General features: G+C 37.7%; 2 protein-coding genes across 2 annotated transcripts in view; one reads left to right on the top strand and one right to left on the bottom strand.

Moving 5' to 3' along the window:
* Positions 1-3,050, top strand: part of prickle2a (prickle homolog 2a) — a gene marked incomplete at its 5' end in the record, with an annotated part of 29,481 nt that extends 26,431 nt beyond the window's left edge. Inside the window, 1 exon segment of the mRNA XM_084087599.1 lies at positions 1-3,050. Coding sequence (XP_083943725.1) covers positions 1-905 — 905 coding nt within the window. The 3' untranslated portion in view covers positions 906-3,050.
* A 405-nt stretch (positions 3,051-3,455) lies between these two features.
* Positions 3,456-19,905, bottom strand: part of LOC311066546 (uncharacterized protein) — a 69,334-nt gene continuing 52,884 nt past the window's right edge. Inside the window, exons 5-6 of the mRNA XM_084087768.1 lie at positions 16,323-16,397; positions 3,456-4,878 (exon numbers count right to left, since the gene is read on the bottom strand). Coding sequence (XP_083943894.1) covers positions 4,666-4,878; positions 16,323-16,397 — 288 coding nt within the window. The 3' untranslated portion in view covers positions 3,456-4,665. The remainder of the gene's footprint in view (positions 4,879-16,322; positions 16,398-19,905) is intronic.

Below are 19,905 nucleotides of genomic sequence, written 5' to 3'. Positions count from 1 at the left end.
CAGGAAACTCCTTAGATGGGACTAACAGGCGTCAGGAGCACTTCTCTCGATTTTCTATGCCTGACCTGAGTAAAGACTCTGGGGTAATTGTGTCTGATAAAGGCACCATGGGTACTTTAAACTCATCAATGCAGTTCCGCAGCACTGAATCCCTGAGCTCTGTCCCAAGACCCCTTGCTGATATTGGCATGCCTGTCAGAGTAAGGTACCCTCCTCCACTATACTGGGATTCGCACAGAGGGATAAGTTTTGAGGATCCAGTCAAAGGTCGCACTGGTCTTGCAGGAAGCATGTCCTGTATGCAAGAAGGCAATGCCCAAGCAATGACACCACGGCCAAGACGTCCTCAAACACAAGACTCTCCCAGACAGCAGCGTCAGCGACAACGTCACCACCACAAGAGTCACAAAGGTCATAAATACCACTATCGCTCCCGCCGCTCTCGGTCAGACAATGCCCTGCATTTAGCTACAGAAAATCAGAGTTTCCATGGGGACCCCATTCATAGATTTCACAATGACTTTGAGCGACCATCCTCATCAAGAATGTCACACAATCTCTTTGGAGCTAATTATGGGTATCGACAACAGTTCTTTAGGCCATGCCCTCGAACCACATCGGACCTCACCTTGCAGGATCCTGGAGGTCCACAAATTGGACAGTATATGGGTAGGTATGGAGAAACAGCTGATGATGAAGATCAGTTTTGCTCAACCTGTTCCTCTTCTTCAGAGGTGTCTGATGATGATGGTTACCTTATGGGTGAAGTCATTCCACGGCCAGTGCAGCTCCGATACTTTGACAATGAGGAATTGCGACATCGTTATAGTCCTACATTGACGGGTGGTCACACCCAATTACATACACGCAAACGGCGAAAGAGCAAGAACTGCATCATATCATAAGCAAATGGTAATGTGAGTATCTGAGTGTGTGTATGTGAGAGTGGGTGAAGTGAGTATGTGAGCAGTGAGTAGACCCCTGTACAACATCATTATATGTCAAATGATTCAAAATTCTATCACCTTGCATTAATTGTGTTACTTGTTTAGTTGAACATACGGGTATTTCCTCTTGTGTAATATTAACCGTTTAGATGTACTATTTTAAACATACAGGCTCCACAGTAGGAACTTGATCCAAGTACACCTTTTATTACAGAGATTCTTTTTTTTTTTTCCTAAATTTGATGTCCACCTTTATTTTTGATAAAGTCTCAATCTTTTTCAGCATGGAGGACACCAGTGTTACTGGAGAGATTTTTTTTCAGATGCTCTTTGCTGGAAAGGGTTGAGTTCCTCTACATTTCTCTTTAAAATAACCCAAAGGGGTTTCATTGGAAGTCAGGCAACACACTTTGCCGGGTCATTTTTTAAAACTTTTTTCATCTTTAGAATTTCTTGCATGATTTTGCCAGTGTGCTGTGGGTCGTTATCATGCTGAAATATTCTTCTTCTGCCCAACGTCTTCCAGTCTTGCTTTTTTTGTTCTGAAGGGTATGCAAGGATTTGTCCATAGAGATTGATACCATACAATGTCCTTGAGCTGCCACAGAAACCCTGATTTCCATTGATAACCCCATTTCCATGTCTAAAGCACTTGCCCTTCTGCTTTTCAGAACTAGATTGTACAAGTAATTTTAAGATAGGGGTGTTCAATCCTGCTTCTGGAAGGCCATCATCATGCAAATTTTGCTCCTGCCTGAAAGTTTCTAGTAATCATAAAGATGTTGATTAGATGATTCAGGTGTGTTTAAATATGTCTGGAGCTAAACTCTGCTGAAAGGTGGTCCTCTGGGAACAGAATTGGACATCCCTGTTTTCGGATGATTGGTGGTACTATGGCTCATTCTATTCTATACGTTTCCTATTTAATGCTGCAACTGCAAAGTTTTGACTGCATTTTAGTTGGTCACAATCTCCCTGTATCCTTTTTGATCTTTGTGAAGTCTCACAATCAGATTTTTTAATTTTTCTGTCCAATCTTCTCCATGTGTGTGTGTGTGTATTTTTAAAATGTTTAAATAATGCAGAAATAATGCAGTTATCAAGAGGTGATACCATTTATATTCATTTGACAGTTAAGTGATATTTCACGGGGTGTACTCACTTCTGTTGTGTATTGTATTAGTTTCCTAAATATCCAACTATGGGTTGAAATCCAATTCAGGCATGTTTCAGTCATTGCATAAGTAACACTGTAGGTAATGTGTTCTGATCTGAGATCATGTGTTTACTGTGACTGGAGATTGCACAATGATCAAACGTATTAATTTCTATTTATTGGAATTGTACATGGAATTTTATCTATTGCTAAGAATATGAATTTTGTTTTGTAGAAACCTGTGCAATAACAATCTGCTACATAACTTCATTTCAGGAGAAGGAAAGAAGTGTGCACTTAACCTTCAGAATTAGGATATGGATTTTTAACTTACTCTGAAATTAATTTGCGTTACTCTTGAAAAAATTTGGGATTACTGCTCGGCATATTCCATAAACTCAGTGCATCACAAATCTAATTACAACCATTTTTTTAATCTGTTTTTAGATTTTCTTGGTTGTGAGTATAATTCTAGTCAAGTCTACACTCTCCCCTTTCTTTTTCCCTTAATTTTTGGTATAATTTAGTGGCAATACGGTTTTCTATAATCCCCTCGCTGCTTACTGTTAATTGTTCTAAATACAGTAGTTTCCTAATATGCGCTATTCATGGTTTTCAACTTGTTTTATTAATGTCATTCTAAAATTAAACTTTATAAAATGTTTATCATTTTGTTGGGCAATGTTGGTTATGGTTTTAAATGCAATATTCTGTCTTTTCCAAAGTCATTTACAAATAATATCTTAAAATGAAATGTTTTCCTAATGATAAAAACAATATATAAAAATAATGTAGTATTGTAAAAGTTCTGTAAATATTGTCTTAAATATTTCTATATTTTGTATCTTCAGATGCATTATTTGTATCATATTATAGTGTAGAATCCAATGGTGACTGCATGTGTATCCCCAGTTCATGTCTTGTATGTGAATTAAATAACTATTTCAACAAACAAACAAAGCCTTTAATTAAGCTTCAGATTAATACCATTGTGATCTTTTAAAAAATACTATTTTATATTTTCTGAAATATAATCTGATGTAGGGTGTAAATTACTTATTTAATTACTTTTTTTAATCTTGAAGTTCTCATGAATATGCAAATTAGCCCCGCCTCCACTCAATCACACCAGTTCAGAGATCCACTCGCTCAACTTTACTAAAGTAAACGCTGCACAATGGCTAGTGGTTTAATTCATTCATGTTAGAACCAGAATCTGATTCAGAAAAAGTAGTGGAAGAGTGAATTATACAGGCTCGTCTAAAGTCGATGTATCAGAATGGTAATGTGGTTTATGTATCGCTCTCTACAGCGTCGGACACATACAAATGAGGAAGGCAACGAGAACAAAAGCGAATCAAAAAGTATTTATCAACAAAAATAACATTTACAACTCATAACTAAATAAGAAAAAACATCACAACGGAAAACATTCCGCTCGGAACATCAACGTAAATAAAGAATTAACACAAACACAAAATACACACTCCAAAACACAGGCCTGCAAACATACATTCCCAAACTAAACTAATACATGAAGCAAACGAATAATAAACAAATAAAGCAGCAACCCAAAATGTTAACCGAAGAGAGTGAAGTCAGAGAACCATCAGCTTTTCTAATTCTCTGCTGGTGTTTCACATGATGATTACCTCAACGCAGAACAGAATAGCCGGGATAACCTCTCCTGCTAGTTCACCGTTAATGATATGCTGAAGCTCACCGGAACGTTGATCTGATTGGTTACACGGTAGTTTGTGACGTCAGAAACACCAGTGATTTCAAAGCGTGTGTTTGAGACTGTCTTTGGTTCACTGCAGTTTTAAGGAGAAAATACTCAGCAAAGGTGTCGACTTATGAATTTACACATGGTTTGTCTTAAAGCATATTAAAAACACCACATAGACACATAAACTACATTAACAACTTGATTTTCATCACAGGGGGACTTTAAAAGAAAATGTTTACAATCCTGTAGATTAGTGGAAGACCATTTTTATTTGTAATACATGTAGACAGACAGAATTCAAGACACAACAGCAAGCTTAATACCAAACTAACATTTCACTTCATGCTTTATGTACAACTAAATTCATTATTCTTTACTCTGTCTTCCACTGATATTTGAGACTTGTTTCTCAACATGGTACTTTTTGCAAACAATATACAGGCAGAAAACATCAATGCAAACATGAATTATATATTCATACTTAAATATATTTTTACTCTGGGTTAGCTTGAATTTCATTTTAAACATTTTGTAATCTTGGTAATGACCATTACAAATTTGACTTTTCTCACTGGTTTTGTGGAATTACAGATAACTAGCACAGCCTCTGATTATCAACAGAATAAAGAACAAGTAATTCTAAAATCTATTTTATTGACAATGTATATTAATTGGGTCAATATCGTGACAGCTTTTTAGCATTAGGATCAGTGCGACAAATCATTTACAGAAACGCTGATAGAGCTACAGGTGTGTTAATAATGTAGCACATTTTTAAAGTTGAATGGATAGCGCGAATAAGAAGTTAGTAAATCAGTATCTGCATTCAGTCTTCACTTGATGGAGTGTATTTGGGAGGTGGATGGAGTGTCCAGCTCTCGGGAATCATACTCATGGATGAACTGCTCCATGGCCTTGATGCAGCGCGTGCCGATGTCCCTCAGGTTCTCATGCAGAGACGGCTGGATTGGCTTCTCCAAGGACGGATCCTTGGACACCAACATCTTCACAACCATGCCAAATGTATCACAGTCCTGCCGATACACCTGTGTGGATTATAAACATGGATTACTCAAAACATTACAATATATTAATTAAACGACAGCATTTTCCCACCAGCATTTTTGTTTTTAAAAAGCTGCCTGCCTTTTTTATTTATTTTATTTTTATAATTTTCACAAAATGGTTATGGCCCTCAGATTATATTGTTGTATGAATATCAGAACATGCATTGTATCAAAGGAAAGAACAGAGCCTCTGCTTTAAAAAAGAAATAAATATACATTTTATTCTAGTTTCATGAATTCTTTTGATCAATACTTGAAAGTGGGTAAACTTAATAAAAAAAGCAACAATTAAAAAAGCTAAAAACATTGTGTCAAAGACAGCAATGCTCTTTTCTGCTTGTTTCTTCTTTTTCACATGTTTTTTGATCAGGAGATTCAGTACTCTTTCAGAAGATCGTGTTAATAAAAGCAAGCGAGCAGTGGTTACTGTCAAATACATATCTAACTTACTTAATACCACTAAATTGTGTCTATTTAATAATATATACTATGTTACTAAATCATTACCATATATATGTACCTTGTTATTTACATGGTACTTCAAAGAATGCCATAGTACTATAAAACATATGGCAATGTATTGGTACTTTAGGGTCCTCATGTATAAAATCTTCTGTTGATTTCATCCTAAAAGCTACAAAAACCACAAAAGCTAGATTTTGTCAGAACCTGCGCAAAATTCCCTTTATAAAACCCAGTCAGCGGAAGATTGTGTTCTCGTGTGTCTCCGCCCTGAAATAACCATATATGAGCTTACAACGCCTCGTTTTACTGACTAGGAGTCAGCGAAAAACTCCAAAACAACGGACATGTTCCGGGCATCAACAAGCAAACACACTACAGGTGAAATAAGCTAAAGCTCCTAATGTCACAGCTAGGCACAGATGTGTGTGTGTGTGTGTCTGTGTGTGTCTGTGTGTGTCTGTGTGTGTCTGTGTGAGTGTGTGTACTCACAGTGCTACAATGCCCAATTTCACTTATGTTTGTGTATAGTTAAATGTTCCTATTCAAAGCGTCTATATTAGCAACTGTCGAATGGCCTGTTCAGGTCTGTTCCAAACATGCATATGCATTGCAATATCCCTTTGGGGAAATTTTCTGTTATTATTGTATGTTGTCTTCAAGATCTTTTAAATAATATTATACCATGATCTGGGTGAATATTCGATTCTGATTGGCTGCAGGGTGAACATTGAAAAGTGATAGAGGACACCTAGTAAAGGAGTTCTGGTGAAACTGACTGTTTACCGTTCGAAATTAATAAATAAATGCGCTGGCTACATCAGCTGTGAGTAACCAAAGCAACAGGCAGTAAACTGAAGGGTTCTACGAGCTGAGCGGACTATTATCTCCGGTTGCTAAATAAACCGTCAGGCGTAACCAGGGAAACCAAGTTATTGTTTGTAAAAACTTTAGATTTCGATTGTAAAACTAATTAAAATATAAACTAATGTTTTAAAAATGTGTTATTTGGCAAGTGACCATGGTATAAGCGGGTTAATGCCCGACGAGGTGTCCATTGTCAGGTATTAATGGACTTAATACCTGCTCCGCTGCGCGTTGGACGGTTCACGCCTCGCCGTCGTCCATTAATACCTGACAATGGACACCTCGTCGGGCATTAACCCTTACATAATTACACTTGGTAATTCACGTTGTTGTGCAGTCATTTTATTGTAATTTTAGATTTCAGCATTTGCTTATTCACAGGGAACCATTTTCATGAAACCTACGAAAACTTCACTCTATAATCTACAACATGCATTTGTGTAGGGGCATCTAGTGGTGAGATTGCAGATTGCAGGGTATTAACTCCTTTCCAAGTGCGTAGAACGCAAGACCTAAAACATGACGTGGCCTTGCCAAGGTAGCAATTTCACTGGATCTAAACAAATCAGTCTAACCATAGATGTGACCAGTAGCGGTGGTTTTCTTAATCTATTTAAAATAATTTTGCAAGGGTTCTATGACATTAGTATATTTTTTACTAAATGAATGAAATAAGGGATTCATGCACCCTTTCCTTCAAAATGGTGTACCAGTGCCGTGGCATTTACTATAGACTAGATTAAATACATTTCATTTATTTTATTTATAAAGAATTTTTAAGGTTCTTAAAAAAACACCAACAATAAAACTAAAAAAATAAATAATAATAACGTGTTAAAATGCAAGATAGCAGGTATATCTGGCGTCAAAACTATATTCGGCTATCTGCTATCGATATAACAATGAATTTGTCTATTACAAACAGGGATTGAACGTGTTCTTGACAATCTTTTACATTCAAGTTACCTATAAAAAGTTAATTGATTCATTGAATCTTGAAAAGGAATACAATAAAGCATCTCACCTTTAAAAATACCCAAAACGCCCCTTTCTCCTAGCATTTTTGTGAGCAAAGTCCCTCACAATGTCTGTTATGTCTATCTGACGTGCGCGCTGGCTCTCAATACTGAGAATCGCAGGTTAGGAAAGTCTGTCCTGGCTCATTGTGCTTCTCAGGCAGGTTTTTATTAGTTTCAGTTTAGAGAACGACCTGTCGCCACTTGCCACTGTGACAGGGACTCTTCAGTGTAGTAGCCACGTCTGTGACTCTTGGTAGAATAGATGTATTTATACCCTAACCCTAACCCTATCTCTGCTAGATATTTACATATTTCTGACCACAGGGAACTTCGAAAACGAAAGCAACTGAGACGGAAGTTCGGGTGAAATGTCATCGCTGTAGGTCACTGCAAACGTTTCGGCAAAAGCGCGCAGCTCATCATCAGTTGCATGTACGAGTTCACTTGGACGTAAAAAGCGGAATCGTCTCGTTGTTACATCCAAACCTCTGAAACGTTGTTTGAGCTGGGAAACAGTTGTATCGATGCAAGCGTGAAAAAACTCTACTTTGGGGTCTGTGAGACGCTGGTCCTCACTGATTTCATTGAGTGATGCTTCACAAGCCGTTTTTGAGTGGAATGACAGCTGATGCCCAGGATGCAGCAAGGCCTTGTGCGTTTGATGTCCTCAAACTGATCTCTTAGCAGTGATACACCTTATCTGAGGGGATTTTCCAATAAGGCTGCTTGAATAGGATCCACATCTCTCTCCTATAGTACATGTGAAACTACATTGACCCTCTCCCAAACTTTTTCCTGAAGCATCATAGCGAATTCAAATGTTTCGATTCATTTGATAAGTCCAGTCGCCTCTCTATGTTCTTCTGATTTTTTTGACTGTAGAGCAATTTTGGTCAGTGCCTTTAGGATGTCAGCATAACGCAAATGTAGTGCGTGGAGAGCATCGTGTTTCGACACCCATTGCATGGGACAAAGTCTTTTCAGTGTTGGCTTCAAAAGCTGATTTTCCAACATTTCCTACCTTTTGATGCTTTGGCTGAAGAAAACAAAGTCTCTGGACCACGTCACAGAACTCCTTGATTGCTGTGATATGCTGACAAGCATCATTTAACACCAAATTCAAATTATGCGCAGCGCAACGTGTGTATACAGCATTGGGCTCCATGTCTAGGATTCGTCTCTGCATCCCAGAATAAATTCCATTCATGACAGTCATCCCGTCATATCCTTGGCCTTTTAAGCGACAGAACCTTACTTTGGATGAGATCAAGAATTTTTTGTTGGAGACCCTCTGCAGTTTGATCTGTGATATTCTGGAATCCGAGGAAACTCTCAGTGACATCAGTGCCGAGTGCATTATCATTTTCATCTTTTCGAACGGTAACGTATCTGAAAACTTGACTGAGTTGATCAACTTTGCTGATATCCATTATGATTGAATAAAATGCCGCCTCCTTTATCTCAGACACAATTTGGCCATGCACCTTCTGAGATAACAATGTAATCAATTCATTCTGAATTGCTGGGCTTAAATAATTTACTTGGCTTTTTTTCCCAGCAACTCTCACAACACTGGGTCATGCTGGGCTAACAACTCAATTACTGACTAAAAGTTCCCATTGTTTGGGTCATTCAAATTTTCATTATGCGTCCTGAATGACAGATTACATGCGGCTAATGTCAGAGTGACGTCAGTGATTCTTGTAAGCACTTGAGTCCAAAAATGAGCCTGTCTCTTGTATTCGCTGTCAAGTTGTGCATCAGTTGTAAGGTCGTTTTTCCACATATCACATGTGACGCAGGCTGCTATATGAGCATGTGAAGATTTGTGTTTCTTTATTTTGCCTGAAAGGCCCTGCCAGTCATTAAGCAGAAATATAGATGAAATCTTCTGTAGTTTTGCATTGAAATTGCAGTTTATTCATTTTTGGGTTCCACCGAGACATTTTCTTGAACTCATTTTTGCACTCATACACTCATAAGCATCACACTCAAGGCAATTTAGGAAATTCTCGACAGCAAAGGAAATTGTGATCGGCAAACACGGGTAGATGGCAATTAGTACCAAAATAAAAGTCTTATTTAGTTACGTCATTAAAAAGCTTTAGTTATTTATTTTCCGTCATACTGTTGGGTGCCCACCCACCACATGGGGACTGCCTGCTACGCCACTGGGTTTCAGACTCAGGCCTAGTCCACATGGACACGGGTATTTTTATACCCGGAGTTTTTCCTCCTGCGTTTAAAAAAAACAACCCGTCCACACATGCTCGGTTTAAAAGAAATCTCCGCCTACATAAAAACACAAAAACACGCTATCACGCGCTGTCAAGAGCATGCCACACCAGCAGGCGGCGATCGTAAAGCCAGGTTGGCCAATCAGAAGCCTGAATCAGAAGCAAAACCCCCGGTTTTACTGTCTACACGACAACACTGCAACCGGTGTTTCTGAAAATCCTCACCCTGGCAGGGGTTTTCAAAAATTTTCGGTTTCAGTGACCTGATACTGCGTTTCCGTGTGGACGAACGGCCGAACCGCGTAAAAAAAGTCACGGTTATAAAAATACCTGTGTCCGTGTGGACAAGGCCTCAGTTCCTGGAGGGCCACAGCCCTGCAGAGTTTAGCATCAACCCTAATTAAACACACCTGATCCAGCTAATCAAGGTCTTCAGGATTACCAGAAACTTCCAGGCAGGAACCGGAGTTTTACACATGTGGCTTAGAAGAACTCAATGTTGCAACAGAAACGTTTGACTCTCTCTTTTTCAGCACTTTAGAAATAGTTGCTCCTTTGCACTTAAAGAAGATTAAAGAAAATAGTCCAACGCCGTGGTACAACGAGCACACTTGGGCTCTAAGAGAGTAGCCAGAAAAATGGAGCGCAACTGGAAGAAAACAAAACTAGAGATGTTTCACTCTTTCGTGGAAAGAGAGAACGAATAAGTACAGAAAGGCCTTAAAAATTGCTAGATCTGCTTATTTTTCGACTCTCTTTGAAGAAAACAAACACAACCCTAGGTCTTTATTTGATTCAGTGGCTAAATTAGGAAGAAATAAAGCTTCAACTTCTGAAGTTTCCAAGCAGCACAGCAGTAATGACTTTATGAACTTCTTGACTTGCAAGATTGATAATATCAGGGAGAAAATTATAACTATGCAACCGTCTACTACAGTATCGCATCAGGCAGTGCATTGTAGTCTCCCTGAGGAAAGATTCCATTCATTCATTGCTATAGGAGAGGAACAATTTACTAAACTCGTTAAATCATCTAAATCGACAACATGTATGTTAGACCCTATACCGACTAAGCTACTGAAAGAGATGCTTCCAGAGGTCATAGATCCTCTTCTTAATATCATTAATTCATCTTTGTCTCTAGGATACGTACTGAAAACTTTTAAGCTGGCTATGATTAAACCGCTTGTTAAAAAAGGCAACTTGATCCTAGAGAATTAGTCAATTACAGGCCGATCTCAAATCTACTCTTTCTGTCAAAGATACTAGAAAAGGCGGTATCCTCACAAGTGTGTTCCTTTTTAGAAAGAAATTATTTCCTGTCAGGATTTAGACCGTACCATAGTACCGAGACAGCTCTCATTAGAGTCACAAATGATTTGCTCTTATCATCCGATCCTGGTTGTATCTCTCTATTAGTGTTACTCGATCTTAGTGCTGCATTTGACACCATTGACCACAACATTCTTTTAAATAGACTCGAACATTATGTTGGCATTAGTGGAAATGCATTAGCATGGTTTAAATCATACTTATCTGACCGTTATCAGTTTGTAGCAGTAAATGAAGAGATGTCTCATCGATCACAAGTTCAGTATGGCGTACCACAAGGCTCAGTACTAGGACCGCTGCTGTTCACTCTGTACATGCTACCATTAGGAGATATCATTAGGAAACATAGCATTAGCTTTCACTGTTATGCTGACGATACTCAGCTCTATATTTCTTCACTGACGAAACTTACCAATTCACAAAATTAACGGAATGCATAGCTGATATAAAAAATTGGATGACTCGTAATTTCCTACTTCTAAATTCTGAAAAAACAGAGATTCTAATTATTGGACAAAAAACTTCCTCACGTAATAACCTAGAATACTGTCTAACACTTGATGGCTGCTCTGTTAAGTCTTCGTCGTCGGTTAGGAACCTGGGTGTGCTCTTCAGTTCAGTTTCAGTTCAGTTTCAGTTTATTGTCCCCTAAGGGAAACTTGTCTTGCAGCCAGGTAAACATACAGGTAGCAATACCTTTGATACCAATCTTTCATTTGAAAGTCACATGTCTAGTATCTGTAAAACTGCATTCTTTCATCTTAAAAATATATCTAAATTACGCCATATGCTCTCAATGACAAATGCGGAACAGTTAGTTCATGCGTTCATGACCTCAAGGCTAGATTACTGTAATGCTCTACTGGGTGGTTGCCCTGCACTCTTAATAAACAAACTACAGCTAGTTCAAAACGCAGCAGCTCGAGTTCTTACCAGAACCAGGAAGTATGACCATATTAGCCCGGTTCTGTCAACACTGCACTGGCTCCCTATTAAACATTGTATAAACTTTAAAATATTGCTGATTACTTACAAAGCACTAAATGGTTTAGCACCACAACACTTGAGTGAGCTCTTAACGCATTATAGTCCTTCACGTCTATTGCGATCTCAAAATTCCGGCCAGTTGATAATACCTAGAATATCTAAATCGACTGCTGGCGGTAGATCCTTTTCCTGTTTAGCACTAAAAATTTGGAACAATCTTCCTAACATTGTCTGGGAAGCAGACACACTCTGTCAGTTCAAAGCTAGACTAAAAACACATCTCTTTAACCTGGCAGACACATAACACATTATCAATTTCTCTTATTCAAATCAGTTAAATGATTGTTAGGTTGCATAAACTAGATCAGCCGGAACCAAGAACCCTTCCTATAACACTTGATGTACTCGTTACATCATAAGAAGAATGGCATCTACACTATGTTAGTCTTTCTGCTTATTCCGAGGTTTACTGTAGTCAGCCGGATCCGGGCCGTATCCAGATCAGATGGAGGACCTGCACCTGGACACGACCACAACACATGATGTAGTCAGCCGGATCTGGTGATGAAGTGACTGATATAAAGGAATGTATGGCTTATGCACATTACCTCGGTTTTCTAAATGAAGGAAAAAGGGCAGTCTCTAGGTTTGCTACACTGCTGATTTCTCTGAGTATTAGCTCCTTCAGCGGAAAATATTAACAAAATGATAAACGGCCCCAGTTAATTGCACCAAAAAGTGTACCTGGAATGGTGAGGCCATGCAGTAAATTGGCATTATTCTATTAATGCTTCAGAGGTCGTCACTCCTGGGTTCCTAAAGCGTCAGCTATGTTCCCTACATTCAGGGAAGACATTTTGCTCAGGCAAACAGTATTTTCCTAAAAATATAAAAATGTACTTTCAATTTTTTTATCAAATTATTTATATGTGGTTTTACCTCAGAGAATGTTTGATCAGCCTTACATACAAGGTTACATAAAACAACCAATGCCAATAAATGTGAATTTCTATATTGCTAAGAGAAAAATTATTAAATAATATGCATTTCACCCTTGCTAAAACCGTTATTATTTGTGTGTGGAGAAGCAGGCAGTCTTGTAGAAACTCTAGGTATGTATGTGTGTTTGAGCTGCTAGCTTTTATCGGATCACTTCAAAATAGCACCTACTGCCTCATCCATGGTAACCATAGCGATAGCGTGTCTCTGTGTGTGCGCTGCGGGGTTAGATTACCATTCCTGTATCTGAGTCATCACATCATGAGCTCTGCTGTGCAGTTTCTTGAAAATAGAATGAATGACTATGATTACAATGAAAACACACCCTATAATAGAGCTAGATTTAACTTGTGTAACTCACTGAAGACACAAACTTACCAACAGGTCTCAAAATAAAACCATATTCAGAAAAGCACTACTCTTGCTATTTCTGCTGCATGTTTTGCTGTGAAAACGATGTGAATTTTCTGTATGCATGTAATATGCAGATGATTTTCTACAATAGCTAGAATGCATGACGGATGTGCACAGGGCGTCTCTGTGGCCCGACGAGCCTCTCTAGTACACACAATCCTGTAGATGAGTGGAGGAAAGCGGAGTTCAATCCATGCTCACAAATCCACTTCTGTTTCTCGCTCACACCCCGGCCTCACTCACCAGGCACCCGGTGAACCTTCACTACATTGGGTCAACATTCATTTTACATTCCAGTCTATGGTGCATCTCAGAGACTCCTCCATGACAGAATGTTTTTGTTGCCATTCTTTTGCTCATTTTCTGCAGATTATTGAACTAGTTATCGTTGTCACGGAATGGACATGCAGACTATAGAAAGATATATTGGTGTTTATTCTCATTATGGGCTGTGTATAAGAATGATAGTCTGACATAAGCGCTTTAATCCTTGACTTGTACATATTCCTCACTCGTTTATGCTGTGGTTCACATTGAACACAGCAGACAACACGTTGTTACAATACATTTAATGCAGAAAGCATCACAAAAATGACACACTGCTTGAAACAATGTCTGTTAGCCCTTACAGAATAGTTCCCATATATGAATGATCAATATATTAAATGGTTTAACAGTATATTTTAAAATATACATAATAATATATTGGGTTGATATATTACAAAATATTAAATAATACATAAGGAATTGCTGCTTTTCATATATTGAAAAATATGTGACAATATATCTACTAATATATCATAATGTATGTAATTTTATATTCATTAATACACTTCATAATATATAGATGTGTATGTCATCTGATATGGCACTGCATGTATAATATATTGCAGATATATTTACTTATGCATCATAAACACACATAGAGAAATATAAATTTAATATATTTCTTATATTTTTTAATTATTTACATTATAAACATTTCATATCTTCAAGCTAGTTAACAAAAGCACAAGCACACCTGCATGTACTACATCATTTAACCAAGAGACTATCCCTGTACTGAGGAGAGCACAGTTATTACTTTTAAAATATAGTAATTATAGTCTTAATAATATTTGGCCAATCGTCAACCGAAGCACAGGCTCGACTCTTCACAATGGTAACTCAGACATAACTCAGACATACCAGAAAAACTTTTAAATTCCAAAATAATAGAACATTAAACACTAACAGATCTACCCCTATATTAATATTGAGCAAAACACATCAAATAACACTTAATCTCATCATTTGCTCTCCTTTAGCAGTCAGAAGCAAAGCATGCTGGGAATTAGAAATCTGTAGGAACTCATTCCGTGAATGTGTGTGTGTGTATATATATATATATATATGTGTGTGTGAACATACATTCACATTTAAAGGCAGGGTAGGCAGGATTTTTCTAAAAAACTTTTTCCCAAATTTGTTTAAACTGTCTTTATATACCAATACATAATTAAAATGTAAGTACTCTGAAAAAGAGAGTATAAAAATCGAGTGTCTGTAGTCCTCTCAGGGCTGCAATAAACACAGCTACTTATTCTATTCACTCCCACCCCCTCCCTTCTGGGCTCCTCCCAAAGCCACGCCCCCAAAACACATGAACGCGCGATGCCGACCTCTCAGCTGGAGGAGAGCGCAGAGGAGCGCAGTGCATGTAGTGACATCATGTCAGAATCACATGTAATAAAATACCTAACTTTATCATTATGAATATAAACAACTAACATGGCTGTTAGTACTCACTATCAAGCTAGCATATCGATACTGGTAAAGTTTAAAATATATTGAGTTTGATTCGGTAACAAGCTAGTAACATAAGGCAAAGCTAAAAACAGGTTGCATTGATACACGTTTTCCCATTACCATCAGTTACACTGTGATGAAGGTGAATTTCGTGTAAGATTCATATAATATATACGGTGATTTGCATGTAAGAGCTTCCACGATGAAAGCACTGTTGGCTCTGATGAGGACTACACTATATTGACTCTCGTCTGACTTCTTGCTTTATCCAAAGACTTTTTGGTCATAGCCTTTTCGAATACTGTCTTCCTTTTTTTGCCTTGTTTTCCTTCGCTGACTGTATATGCAGGTACTGGGAATTTTGACTGCTCTTTCTCTGCCATAATTGTGATTCTTCCTAGCTTCCGTGCCTCTTCCTCTCCTCGAGTCAAACGGGTGCGCGCATGTGGGCAGCTCCTGTAGCGGCGGGGGTGGTAGCCATGGTAGCGAGGGAGAGTGACAGTCGCCCAGCCAATCATTTCATTCGTTCCGAATGGAAATAAGTAGCTGTGTTTATTGCAGCCCTGAGAGGACTAGAGACACTCGATTTTTATACTCTCTTTTTCAGAGTACTTACATTTTAATTATGTATTGGTATATAAAGAAAGTTTAAACAAATTTGGATTTTTTTTTTTTTAGAAAAAACCTGCCGACCCTGCCTTTAAATGGGAACATGTATGTGCAATATATGTACACAATAAAGGATACAACTTTGTGAATATAACATGTAATGCTATTTTTGTTTTCATTTATAATTATTTTATATGTATTAATATATATAGCCATACATGGTCAATGCATATATTGCAGTTTATTGAAAAATATAAGCACTAGTTTCCCATATATGGAAATGTATTATGCAATATATTGCATTATATTTCGCAGTACATTCCCATATATTTTGGTTCTGTAAGGGAGGCTTGATGCAGATTAAACACGCAGTGGACATGAGTGTGTCTCTCCAACTGTGTGATGTGACAGACGACTTGTTTTCCCTGTGGTTCTGTTCACATAGCAGGGGTTTGCTGAAAATGCAGTGGTCTCTTTTGTAAATAATAACCAAACTGTGTGTGAAAGTAACCATATTAAGTAACCATTATACTGTACAAACTGTGTAGTCTATCCCTAGACCCTACCCATCACAGAAAACTCTCTGCATTTTTACATTACATTCTCATGGGGACCAACTTTTTTTGTGGTCGTTTTTTCAGGACATTTGGTACCTACAGTACAACACTGGGAATACCTTGAGTACACACACACACACAAATCAGTTTACCTCCTCTATCTGCTCTTGTTTCTTCTGTATGGCTCTGTTTCGTGCTGCACTTCTCTTGCTGGCCTTCTGTGACACCTGTAGAGGTCACCATTAAAGACATCATCAATCTTTAAATCCAAAAGCACAGATTTTAGTATTATATATGTTACAGTTTGTAGCAACGATCAAAAAATATTTTTATACCAATGCTTTTATAATTGTAATACATTTTAATGTCATATGTTTACATACTCATGACAGAATAAGCTATAATTCTGCACACACAGGAACAGTAAGTGTTTGTATCACACGTTCATGTTCATATACTCTTTCAGTGGAATGAGGGTAAACAAATGTGTCTTGCTGTCCATGACGGAGGGCTGAAGCATGAGACTCGACTCAAGCTCTAATATTTCCCTGAAAACAGGCAGGGGCGGACGAAGACTGAACCAATTAACAGATTAGAAGATTAACTAGGAAACACAGGCATGAACAGAACAGAAAAAGAGATAAAAAAACAAACTCTAAACATGAACATATAAACTCAAAACGTGACAGCTATAGATAGATAGCATGATTTAGCATATTGCTACCATGTTGCTACCATGTTGTGTTTTAGCATGGTACTAACATTTCTTGAATTGTTAGCATGTTAATGTATGTTCAACATGTTACTAACAATGCTGTCCCTGTTGTGTCGAGGCTTCGAAACAATCCGACACTCGTCTCCACGGTGACCCCTAGTGCTAATGCTAATGCAGAACAGTGTAAATGCAACAAAAACACGGGCCAAACAGTGGCGTAACTTTGTTTTAAAAAGTGGGTGGGACAGGGGGGATTTATGAATGCTAAATCATAAATCAGATGTATGTACAATAATATTATGATGTCCAGCAATCGATTTAAATAGTACATATTGGGTTTAATTTTATTAGAATTTTCACGTGAATAAATAAATAGATCAATTTTTTAAGTGTGTATTTAAGTGGTCCAGGGGCAGAACTTTCGCCAAGCGTGTCAGAGGTTCTGGGTTCTAATCCGCAGTCATATAGTTTTTTTTTTCCTCATCAAAACCAATTATGTTTATCAGTGGTTGTATATCAGGCAAGGACACGTTTGTGTGCATTTTGTTTTGTGATTTCACCGGAACGAATAGAGTCTCCACAACGGATTGAAGCGCTCCGAGTGAAGACTGTGCACGAGCCACAAGAGAACACCGTGTCCGTGTCACTGATCGCAGCGGCAACGAGCACTTTGATCACTTGATTTCAGAAACAACACATTTCAGCACTAGATCGCCTCTTATTTAACAAACTAACTAAAAGAATGCTCTGCTAGTTAACTGGAGATGTTTTATCTATTTGTATTATTTATTTGTATTTGTACATTCGTGCCGCGAGATGTTTCAAAAGTGGTGGGGTCAATATCGACCTTAGCAAAAAGTGGTGGGGACATGTCCCACCCATCCCACCCGCAAATTCCGCCTATGGGGCCAAACATGTATAAAAACACCTTTTACAAATCTATAGCATTTTTTTTAATCAAAAGTAAAATCTTTAAAATGCAATTATCTAATCTTTTTAGAAAGAAATGATATCTGCGAGGATTTCCAGTCAGGATTTAGACCGTACCATAGTACTGAGACTGCTCTCATTAGAGTCACAAATGATTTGCTCTTATCATCCGATCGTGGTTGTATCTCTCTATTAGTGTTACTCGATCTTAGTGCTGCATTTGATACTATTGACCACAACATTCTTTTAAATAGACTCGAAAATTATGTTGGCATTAGTGGAATTGCATTAGCATGGTTTAAATCATACTTATTCTCGAGCCACTAGGCACTGTTGTTGTGCGGATGAGCGGCCGGAGCGCGTTAAGGGTTTTCTGTTAGACCGGTGTGTGTTAGCGGCCCCTAAGTTAATAACTAATGATCTTTACAACAGAAGTGAATCAATCAAAACTAACTTTAGCTGGACAATAACTTTATTCTAGAGCTGCTGTAAAGCCTAAACAATCTCTGTTACTTTAATCTCCTATTATCACTGTAAAGCTGCTTTGAAACATCTATATTGTTAAAAGCACTGTATAAATGAAGGTGACTTGACTTGACTTAATCATCTAATAATATTGTCAAGTGTATATTTATTTTATCAATTGTCAGGGTTTGTTTTGTTTGTTCTATGAATGGCTCAGCTAAACAGGCAGAGACTATGGGAGACCGGGGACAGTTGCAACACTTTTTGCATTTCTCTCAGTTACTCAGAGACTATTTGGACTAGACCAACCAAATTTTTATATATTAAACTTGCATCTGTCTGCTAATTACCCATACCATTTAAAGATGATTATATATGACATATCGTTCACAGTATTAATTTGAATGGATGAAGTCAGATGTTGCAACTGACCCCGACCCAGGGGACAGTTACACAACCATGGGACGGTTGCAACATGTTAAAAATACCTTAAATTTCACTAGTTAACTTTAGCTTTTTGTCTCAATGAGCATAGAATTCTGAAAATATTAACTATTTTAGGCCTACTATAATATTATAGTATTATTTATTTCAATAATATTATTATAGCCTATAATTTATTTATTTAGTCATATTTATCAAATAACAGTTATTGAGTTTTGTTTGTTTATGTGTAGAACATAGGCCTACATATATTCAGTGTGCAGGTGTTACATATGCTATTCAATCTCTCCATATTTCAGTGTCAGACAGGAAGAATTGAACAATTTGCAATGCAACAAACTTTTATTAAACATGCAATTTATAACTTGTTGCAACTGTCCCCAACACTATCAGCCAGGACAGAACATCATGTGCCTGCTAGACACACTGACTTTGACACATGCTAACCATGTCACTTAGAAGTGAACAAAACAATAATTCAAACTAAGTAAGTTTTGATTAATTCATACAAAATGTCAGGACAGTATGACAAAAATATATCTAATGAAAAAATTTACTTTCATACCTCAAAAACAAGTTTTGATCAATAAATGCAGCAGCAGAGGTTGAATATGTCTACTGTCTTCTTGGTGGGGGGAGGGTCTAACTGTGCATGTGCAGTATGAGTGTCATCACTCTAGCTTGTTTCTGATTGGAGAAAAATGACATGTTGCAACCATCCCCTGTTGCAACTGTCCCCATTATTCATTGTAATTATACTAATGTCTAATTAAACAGTCTACAAATGTATAAAACTGATCAGATATCAGGTAAAACCCACACACACTTGTTCATTGGTTCTCAGTGCCTCCTCATGATTCATGGGTTGACAAAGATCATCGCCCCCAGTGGTGAACCATTGAATTTTCGAAGTGTTTCGAAACAGTTATGACGTAATGAAGCCTCGTTTACTGAAATCATGTGACTCTGGCAGTTTCACACACTCTCCGAACCATTGATTCAGAACAAAAGATTCGTAAAGGTTTAGAAGCTTCATGAAGCAGTGTTGAAATTGCCATCACTAGTCTTGATACACTTTAGCACAATGCTTGCATGTTTTAGCATTTTGTTAGCATGCTGCTAGCATGCTTTAACATGTTTTAACACATTGCTAGCATGTTTTAGCTCATTGATAGCATTTT

This window comes from Abramis brama (genome assembly GCF_963993115.1).
Source record: "Abramis brama genome assembly, chromosome: 16".
In the NCBI taxonomy this organism is placed as follows: domain Eukaryota; kingdom Metazoa; phylum Chordata; class Actinopteri; order Cypriniformes; family Leuciscidae; genus Abramis; species Abramis brama.
The sequence above is the reverse complement of the archived record's forward strand: the minus strand, read 5'-3'. Positions and strand labels throughout refer to the sequence as shown.